We start from the raw sequence: 10,620 nt of genomic DNA on the forward strand, positions 1-10,620 counted from the left end.
TGGTCCTGCTCGACGCCCTGCACTGCTATTATTTCTAGTCATAGTCCCATTATCTTTATTGTTGCTATTGCCACTCTTCATCATACCAACTGCCATAATTATTATGAATCATATTTCTGTATATCTGTATCAGTGTGTCTCTGTGTCCCAACCGACAGCGGCAGATGGCAGCCCACCAAGAGTCAGGGTCTGTCCGAGGTTTCTGCCTGCTTAAAGTCTTGCCTTGCCGTTGTCGCACCAAATGCTTGCTCTTGGGGGGGGGGGGTTTGGGTCTCTGTAAATAAGAGTGTGGTCTAGACCTTCTTTATCTGTAAAGTGTCCTGAGATAACTTCGGTTATGATTTGACACTATAAATAAAATAGAATTTCAGAATATCAGTTATTGCTCTTCTGGAGGCACATAATGCAGGGACAACACCTCAAAAAGTAATACCAGTATCATATTTAGTCTGGTCTTCATTTAGCCCCGTCTCGAGCTTCACGATCACATCCTATTTCAGTATGATTTCCCATCTGGCAGGAGCCTGCCCCACCCTCCGCCCTGCGCCGACAGCACACCTCCTGGGCTCAACCCAACCTCTCAGGTTCCTTAGCTCATTTTAGAGGTATTTGTACTTCCAGCCAGAAAGCAGGTTTCCCTGTCACTGCAAAAAAGGGATGATCACATGTGTCCAAGGCACACAGGATGAGGGGGCTATATTTAAACGGTTGCTGTACAAGGGATGTTAATTGAAAAAACTTTCCACAGGTCTGAGATGAAGTCAAAATGTAACTTATACAGCATTTCTTTAAAAGGTAGCACAGGCTAAATGAATGGACATCACTGTGACAACCAGATGGGGGTTTTGAGGGAGGGAGACATGACAAAGACGCCATTGCAGCAAACATTGTAGTAAACATAGAAACATTTTATTAATCTCAAAGAAATACAGTGCTTTTCAAGAGCTTTGTTAAGGATTTTCTCGACCTCCTGAGGCAAATGTGTTGTATCAAAAACAGAGAAAATCACAGCAAGCAATGAGGTCAAGAATATCTCTTAATGTCCATATATAAAAAAACACAAATGTGTGTAAACATCCCTCTCAAGTAGGTTTTGAAAACATTTACAAAATGTACAAAAATGTGTTTTATTGTGTGATAGTCCTTTTCCCCCCCAGTTGAGGTGATTTTTCCTACCATGGTCTCCACACAGAGTCTAAGTTGACCGGAGGTGCAACAGGTGACATGTGATGGCTGTTTTGTGCACCCAGAGGCACGAGAGCCGCACTGGGAACAAGAAAAGCAAACTGTCCATCCGGTGTTGGCACCACCTGGAAGCCACCGTACAGCTTCAGCGCTTCTGAGGAGGAGGTGTGCATCGCTGAGCTACTTTTGCAAGGCATCTGTGGGGCGGAGGCGGCTGGAATCTGTGTACCGCTCTGCCCGAGTCTCAGGGCACCTGGGTGAGGTGCGTAGAAGTTCACGGCGTTGATTTGGCTCACGCAGGCTGCCAGGTGGCTGAGGAGACGAGTCCTCACCTCTGTGTTCACCCCTTCACACGTGGACAAGAAACGGGTGACCTCCCCTACACACTCGCTGAACCCGGCTCTGTATTTACCCAGGACGGAGGGGTCCGTGTTCACAGCAGCTGGAGAGGAAAATACAAACGCATGGATTAATATCAATGTATATCGTAAGTAAGTTACAATTCCAGTAAAAATGTAATTCCATTATAAACAGACGTACAGACAATAGATAGATAGATTGTTGGGCTATACTGTAAAGTGAATATCAGGAAATTAAGAGTTTACGAATATAAAGAAATAATTGACAAATTGGCTAGCTCAAATAATGAACAAAACAGATTGTTTTCATTCAGTTGAGGCCTTGTGAAATCAAGTCCTAAGGGCAAGCACACCAGCTGTGGGTGGGCAATAAATCTTGGGAGACCGTGGGAACATGTTTACCATCTAAAGTTAGACATCCAGAAGCACATCAACATGGCCACGGCCAGCATTTGTAGTTACATACCAGTCATCTGAAGTCGCTGCAGGTTCCTGAGGTGCTTCACAGTCATCTCAAGGATGTCCGCCTTCTCCAGTTTGGAGTGTCTGGAGCTCTACACGGACACACAAGTGAAGATTTAGTGCTGAGTTTGCTTCATTTGGGCTCCTAATTTCAATCCATCTTGGAATAAAGTCGAGATTTAGTGTTCAGCTGCTTACATCTTTCTTGAGTGCGTCCAGAATGAGGGTCTTCAGCTGGCCCAGGCTCTCATTGATGCGCGCACGTCTCCGCTTTTCCATGATTGGTTTGGAGGACTTGAAATAGAAAGAAAATACAGTTCAGATGAAGAACTTTCAAAAATAAAATTACAGATGGCCATCAAGGAATGGAAAACCCACTCGTATTTACAAAAATGTAAAATGTCTTTACATCTAGCACATTCTCAATATAATCAGATTAAAAACAACTTCAACGCGTTTCGGCGTCTAGCCTTTCACAGGAAGTTACTAACAACAGATGTCAGACAGACGAGTGTTTGCAAAACTTAACAGTTCTGATACCTTTCTGTTCTCTGTCAGACTCCGGGGTTTTTCCGGCGTTGAGTCCGCTCTTGTCGGTGTGGCAGCCACGGCGGATGGAGATGTTCTCTCTAAAGTACCGGCTGGCATCTTCAGGTTTACAATTTAAAAACTGTCCAAACAAATAACAAACAATAACCAAATGATGCACACAGCACCGTGGGAGTGTGTCCCGTGCAGTGCAGCGAGTCCCGCCTTCTCCTGGCACAGCACTGAGCACTTTACCGATGACAAATGTCACAAGTGACTCCTGTCTCCTCGCCAAGCTGACACACAGTCCGCTCCTGTTTCCACAGCCTCGGGGTGTATTTATAGAGCCGGAGCCTGCACGCGAGCGGCTCGTGTGCGAGTTCCCCGGGGAGGCGACGGGCTCGTGCGACAAGGCGCTCCTATTGGCTAGCTGTCAGGATGCTGTTCCAAAGGAGAGTTCCTCTAGTTAAGAGGAAAAGTGGTTCTCCTGCAGCCAATCAGCTGGGTTAACTCTCACAGGAGAGTATATATCTATGACAGGAGAGAACCTGCTGCATTAAAGAGGGTCGACTGTTGTAGCCTAGATATTATAGTAATTTTTATTTTTATATTTTACCTTTAACCAGGAAGAGACTCATTGAGATTAAAAATATCTTTTTCAAGAGTGTCCTGGCCAAGACAGGCAGCAGTACAAGCACACATAGAGTACATACAAACACAATATACGCAAAAACACCAGAAACATAAAACAACAAATCCCTCAAAGTCATCCACAATTCTAAACACATCAGGAAAAACACCTACAGCCAGATGTGGCTGCCTCCAAGTCAATCAACATCCTCTTAAAATCGACCAAATGAGACCAGTTCATTAAGTTTCATGGATTTCTGTAACTTGTTCCAAGCAGAGGGAGCAGCATACTTAAAGGCCTTTTTTTCCCAGCTCAGTTCTAACCTTTGGAACAGACAGAAGGAAAAGATCATGGGAACGAAGACAAACAGGGGAGTCCCATTTCCTGTGCTGGAAAGGGCTTCATTACTTAAAAACATGAAATAAATAGTCACAATAACATGAATGATAAATAATATTTTCCATTTTGAGTATATGATTGATTCATTATGTATATTTTAGACATGTTACAGCCTGTTGCAACATGTTAAAACCCTGTACACAGGGACGGTTGTAACAGTGGAGAGACTTTATTCAAATCTATTTTGCAACCTGTACATATTTCATAAAACTACTTAAATACATTGTTTCAGCAGTTGACAGATTGAAGTTTATAATATAACAATATTCCAGTGGAGATGGTTTTTGATGTATTGCTAAAAATTGCAAAAAGTTTTACAACTGTCCCTGGTCTCCCCTACTAATACTCTGTTGCAAGTAAAAGTCCTGCATTGAAAATGTTACTTAAGTAAAAGAATATAATTTCCCTCACGAAAATGTACTTAAAGTATTAAAAGTAACAGTACTAAATGCAGAAAAATCCTCACATTTTAGAAACTGGAAACGATCCAAACGGTTGTGTCAATCAACTAAACGGTTGATTAATCTTCTGCTCATTGGGCATTATATCTTTATGCAATAAAATGACAAATACATTACATATAAAGAATGGGTTTTTTTTATCAGAAAAACACAGTTTATAATTGTATGTCATCGGTTTTTCATCATATTTTTTCAAATAAGCCTAGTGTCTTTATTTTCGGATGTAGGCTACAGTAAAAAACAGAATACACAGAAAATGGTCCACATAGATAGATAGATAGATAGATAGATAGATAGATAGATAGATAGATAGATAGATAGATAGATAGATAGATAGATAGATCGATAGATCGATCGATCGATCGATCGATCGATAGATAGTTAGATAGATAGATAGATAGATAGATAGATAGATAGATAGATAGATAGATAGATAGATAGATAGATAGATAGATAGATAGATAGATAGATCGATCGATTGATAGATGGATTTTTAAATCCCAAACTGGAAAATTACAGTTGTGTTCCACATGTATTCTAATTTCACTTTTACTCTGTTGACAGCAGTTGACTTAAGGATTTTGGATCACCAACACTGATATAAGGTTGTCCAAAAAAGTCAAACTAACTTTGATGGATGTGGACTTGAATTAACCATCTGTTCTGCCTCTGCAACAGGACAGCTTGATTACATTTATTTTCCTATGTGTTGAATTAAACATTTTAAAAGATTTCTAGATACTTACCACTGTGGATCCAACAGGTTCTTCATATCTGAGTGCGTCTCTATTGCACACATTTTAACAATTTATTTGGGCTAAGTCCACTTGAAGGGAATCATTTACAGGGACATAAATATTAAAGATAGAGTTAAATACATATACAAAACCATGGGCCGTTGGCATACAGCAGGTCTTCATAACACACACTCATACACTTTATTTATTGGGTTATTGGGTGCTTCAGACTTTGAGGCGAAGACACACTCCAGGCCTGATGTCCAGTGAAGAAGAAAATCTGTGCCACACTCAGCTGTCCTGTCGCTGCCATGAACTCTGACACCTCCCGTCTGTCGTCTCAGGTTGGGGGCAGGAAACAAAGCTAAAGAGCTACTTCAGACCATGTGAAGACCCACAACCATTCAACTGGTATTTGAATATACGAGAAGTGTTTATCTCCAAAGTATTTTAGGTGAGTGTATTTGTTTTGTGAAAAATGAGAACCTGAATTGTTGTTTGCTAGTATGGTATTTTTTTCTTTTTTGTCCATAAATGACAGAATTGATTCATTGACATTTTATAATAGCAGTTGAATCTGTTAAATTTTTTTAAAAGAAAAAATAATGTCACAGCTTGAATTAAAACCTATAGACATATTTTGATACAAAGATAAATCTACAATGCATATGAGTTCATCGTAAGGGCCTGAATAATAATGTTTGTGTATCTAATATAAAACTTATTATTTTTTTTTCTTTTTGTCTTGAGGTAACCATGGCACCATTTTAACTCCGATGTTATGCTTTAATAGCTCTTTTCTTCTAGTTACTGTACAAAAAACAGCAGATTCTTCAAACAGACATTTTTTTAAAAAAAAAAAAAAAAAAAAAAAATTTTAAATAAACAGAGTAAAATCTCAAAAATTGAATTCATTTCCACGTAGATACCTCTTTTTCTAGACTAAATTCACAACTGAACTGGGTTCTATGGTTGTTACATGCAGGAATTAGTTTTTGCATCAACACTAACATTTAGAAAAGGTTTTGGTCAAGGATAATTTCAGTTGAGATAGAAGGAACAAGAACTTAAAATGAGGCTGCTTTCTGTTCATTTGCAAGATTGTAGAATAAAAAAAAAAAAATACAGAGGATGTAGTTTCTGTCTTCGATTTTAGATATCAGAGGTAATGGTACATGTCTTTTCCTTATTTGTTTTTTTTAATCTCCTTGCTCGATGATTTTAAAGCTTTTTATTCTGATCTGAAGCTCATTGTTTTATTCTGTAGAAAGTATAAAATGCACAAAGAAATAATTATTGACTGTAGTAGTGTGACCATTGCATGTAAAAACGGGCACATGTGCTGCTTGTTGAATAGTCCCACTGATCTATAAACTGACAGACATCTCTGTCTGGCCCAGGTTTATCATGGGCCTCTATCCTCCCCGATAGACCCCAAACGCTCTCTGTAAAGCTCCTAAATCCTCAGAGGTGAAATGACCCTCAAAGCCAGGTCAGCGGTTGCATCCATGGCTTCCTCTCTGTGTGAGCGAGACAACTTCAAGCGCCACTGGCTTCTTGACCCGAGTCAATGCCACATTTAGTCAAGTGAAATCAAGTCAAGCCGAAATAGGTCGAACCTGTTCGATAACTAAACTCATTATAAGATTAGTCAACGCTTAAACAGAAGGGACCATCAGTGTGGCTATTTCCACTGGTGGAAGAAGTATTAGATCCTAATACCACACTGTAGAAGTAAAAGTCCTGCATTGAAAATGCTACTTAATTAAAAGTATGTAAGTATCATAAGGAAAATGGACTTAAAGTATTAGAAGTAAAAGTAATCAATGCAGAACAAGCCTCACATTTTAGAAACTGGAAACAGTTGTGCGTTTAATGGTCTAATCATTTCAGCTGGACTTGTAGGCCGTTATATTTTTGGCTAGTTTCATTTATTTATTTATTGGGCATTTTAGGCCCTTATTGACAGGACAGCTGAAGAAATGAAAGGGGAGAGAGAGGGGGAATGACACGCAGCAAAGGGCCGCAGGGCAGAGTCGAACCTGGGCCCCCTGTGTCGAGGAGTAAACCTCTATACATGGGCGCCCACTCTACCAACTGAGCCATCCAGGTGCCCCGACATTGTATATTATAAACCTCATGTGTTTTGTGTGCAAACATTTTAATTTCAATAAATCAATCAAACTTTATTTCTAGAGCACTTTAAAACAACCAAAGTTGACCAAAGTGCTGTACAGAAGAATAAATAAGACATAAAGTACATAACTCACAGAGTCATAAAATACAAATAAAACAGTAACTAGTAACTAAAGCTGTCAGATGAATGTAGTGGAGTAAAAAGTACAATATTTCTCTCTGAAATGTTTTTTTTTTTGTAACCTTTATTTATCCAGGTAGTCGATTGAGAACAACTTCTCATTCGCAACGACGACATGTCACATTCACCCAGCTCCACATTCATAGCTGGAAGCTGCCCGGTACAACCCCAGTCTGACCTGCTGGCCACTGAGCAGCTCCACTGGAGCGGTTGGAGGTTAAGGGCCTTGCTCAATGTGATGAGGGAGGGACAAGCGCTGCTCTTTCACTTTCCCCACCCAGATTATTTCTGTCGGTCTGGCGATTGAACCAGCGACCTCCCGGTCACAAGAAAAAACTCAACTAAAGTACAAGTACCTCAACATCTGTACTTAAAGGGATACGCCACCTTTTGTTGAAATAGGGCTTATCACGGTCTTCCCTAGCTGTAGATAGGTGGGCCAACGCATTTTTGGTCTCCCTGCAAGTAATTAGGTTGTTGTTGTTTATGTTGGCTCACTTTTACTCACAACATGCTAACATAGGTTTCCATTCACTGCGCTAAGCTAACTAGCGGCGGCGCTGCCGGTGTTGCACCGGACTAAAACAAAGCATGCACAAAAAAGCATTGGCCCACCTACAGCTAGGGGGGACCGTGATAAGCCCTATTTCAACAAACGGTGGCGTATCCCTTTAAGTACAGTACTTAAATGTACTTAGTTACATTCCACCACTGGATATTTCCTTTACTGAAATAACTCATAACTCATCCTCAGCAGGATAGGAGGACGGTGGGTGTTGCTCTCATGACCAGAACATAAAGACAGTGTTGTACTTGTTGTTGAGGTTTTGAGGATAAACTCACAAGACCCCTCCTCCCAAAAAAAAAAAAAGAAAAGATTGCATTTCCCCAAGTAAAGGTTTCCTCAGGAAAAGAGTGAGTGGGGAAGTGATGCTGTTGTATCTATGGCCAACCGTTCTCCTGGGATCCCATAAAGTGCTGAGATAATCTTCTAACTGGATGTTTCAACACGATGCTCCTTTGAAACAAACAGGCCTGGTGTTGGCGCAGTGGATAGAACACATGCCTTTGCCTCCCTGAGCACGACACTTAACCCCTAGTTGCTCCAGAGGCCTGCAACCTCTGATATACAGCAATCGTAAGTCACTTTGGATAAAAGCGTCAGCTAAATGACATGTAATGTAATCTAATGCAATGTAATGTAATGAAACAGCCCGAGGTTCTGCTCCCAGCAGATGAGAGGGTTTCTGGAGAAGAGGCCACGCAACAATAAATTACATCCTATCAGTCCTGTTTTCATTGGGCCTGCTGCTCCGCCACAAACAAGCCTTTATTGTGCGGAGGACGGCGATGTGGACATGAGGTTTATAGCACAGCTGTGATCTGTATCAGACCTGAAGGGAAACTCCAGCGAGCCAAGGAAGGGGTTGGAAAGCTGTCAAGGTCCAGCATGTGACTGATAGCCACAAGTTGATTGAAACAGGGGGCAGGAAGACCAGGTCAGTCCTTCCTTAGCTTAAACTTCCATCCAAACAAGATAAATTTAGTCATGTGTAAAAGACGCCTATTCTCAGATAGCCAGGTCCTTATTCTATTTAATTAACTCGTCATCTAATAGCTCTTGTATGTGTTTTATCTCTGTGAGGCACCAGGATCATCTGCACATAAAAACAAAGAACTTGGTTGCTTTCACCTTATAAAATAATTTGATTGTGGATCAAATGAGCCTGGGAGTCTTGTTTAAAGTACCTGAAAGCAATACGTGAGTAAAAGTTCAAGAATGGCTTTGGTAGAAGTTCAGAATCAGAAAAGGTTTTATTAGCACACTAAGTACACTTATGTGGAATTTGCCTTGGTGAAAGGTGCATACATAAACAAACAAACATATTAAACATTAATATGAATCACCTTTTAGAATATTACTTAAAAGTATCTGATTATTGCTGTACTTAAGTATCAAAAGTAATTTTCTGATATTAAATGTTCTTAATCATAAGAAGTAAAAGTAAAAAAAAAGAAACTTTGATTATGAACTTTATTGTGGCTACCTTATTATAAAGCATAATATTCAGGGTTTCCACACCTTCTTAAACATCCATTTAAAAAGTCTTTTCCAGGACTTTCCAGGCACAATTTCTCCAGGTGAAAGGACCAAACACTGCATATTTCGACAGAGCTGACATTAACAGAGAGATAAAGAGAAACAGAATTTTCATCTTGTTGTAATGAAAAATCTTGCACTCCAACATACGAAAACAGTTCTCGCAAATACAGCAACAGGTGTGATCTTCATCAGCGTTCACCGAGTTCATCACTGTCGTCGGGGTGGTCATTGTCTTCGTATTTCATTTTGCAGTAACAAAGATGCTCAGGGGAAATGTATCAGAGTAAAAGTATACATCTTATTTAGGAAATGTGGCAGAGTGAAAGGGAAAGTTTCCAGAAATATAGGCTAAATAACAAAGTAAAGCACAGATAACAAAGTATTTGTACTGTGTTACATGACAGCACCGCCCGGGAATTTACGCCAGCATAGGAGGAGATAGCGTTGACAGATCGCATGGTATAACTGAAAAAAACATTACAAGAAAAGGGACTCAAATCTGATGAAGAAACCTCTAAGCAGTGGCAGAGTCTCCACACAGCTGCCACACTCCTCTCCATCTTCACCTGGTCTGAAAGCGGTGGCCCCTGCGTTCTCCACCCAGCCGCCATGCACCGCCAATGCGGGCAGTGAAATGGCCATCCTCATCATCAAACACTGCCGAGCTTGGTCTTTCAACTGCTGGCATGAAAACATCTCAGGCCACGAGGGGAGGGCACAGACACAGGGGATCACTTAAACATCTCATCCAGCGCTCCGCTCGCTCTCCGTCTTCTTTCTCCCTTTTGAATCCCCTTACAGAGGGAAGGAGGGGGGCCCTCCCTCCCATAGCAACTCCCAGCACCCCCGGCTCTGCATGCCCGCCTTTTGTCCCCCTCCCCAACAGCAGTTTCTGCTCCAGAAGCCTTAGACAAGGCCTCCATTAATTGCGGGCCTGTGTGCAATACACGTGGGACAATGGGCCCAACAGAGTGTCCGGCCCCCAGACAAGGCTGGAAACAAGTGGTACAGGAATCCGGCAGAATAGACTCGTCCTGGCTGATGTCACTGAATACATTTACCTACCTCAGAGCTCATTCACTCTGCGCTTTGTTTTATTTGGACAAAAAAAAAAAAAAAAGAAGGGGAAAGGGGTGGGGGGTAGTGGTATGAATGGAGAAGAGAAGCTGGAAGGGGGGCTCAAGGATGGGAAATAACTGGTTGCCATGGTGACGTGCTGAATCAAAAATATGGTCGAGTTTAGCGGAGGCAGAGATGTAAAAAGGGTAGAGGGCGTTAGATTAAACCCTGCGCGAGATAAGAGAAGGCTGAAAACAGAGGTTTAGTTTTTTTAGCGTATTCAGCCCTGTTTATACGGCAATAAAGAGCGCATAAAGGAGCGGGAGATTAGGAGACTCATCTAGGCTCATGTTTGTCAACAACAACCTGAGTAGAGTT

The 10,620-nt window shown here is 41.2% G+C and overlaps 1 protein-coding gene across 1 annotated transcript; it reads right to left on the reverse strand.

The window, feature by feature from the left end:
* Nucleotides 1-887: 887 nt before the first annotated feature.
* LOC120568460 (transcription factor HES-1-B-like) lies at nucleotides 888-2,858 on the reverse strand. The gene is made up of 4 exons (XM_039816018.1): nucleotides 2,547-2,858; nucleotides 2,205-2,300; nucleotides 2,011-2,098; nucleotides 888-1,627 (listed from the first exon to the last, which is right to left on the reverse strand). The coding sequence occupies exons 1-4, from the start codon at nucleotides 2,652-2,654 to the stop codon at nucleotides 1,173-1,175; spliced, it is 747 nt and encodes a 248-aa protein (XP_039671952.1). The 5' UTR covers nucleotides 2,655-2,858; the 3' UTR covers nucleotides 888-1,172.
* Between the last annotated feature and the right edge of the window lie 7,762 nt (nucleotides 2,859-10,620).

This window comes from Perca fluviatilis, chromosome 11 (assembly GCF_010015445.1).
Source record: "Perca fluviatilis chromosome 11, GENO_Pfluv_1.0, whole genome shotgun sequence".
Lineage (NCBI taxonomy): Eukaryota > Metazoa > Chordata > Actinopteri > Perciformes > Percidae > Perca > Perca fluviatilis.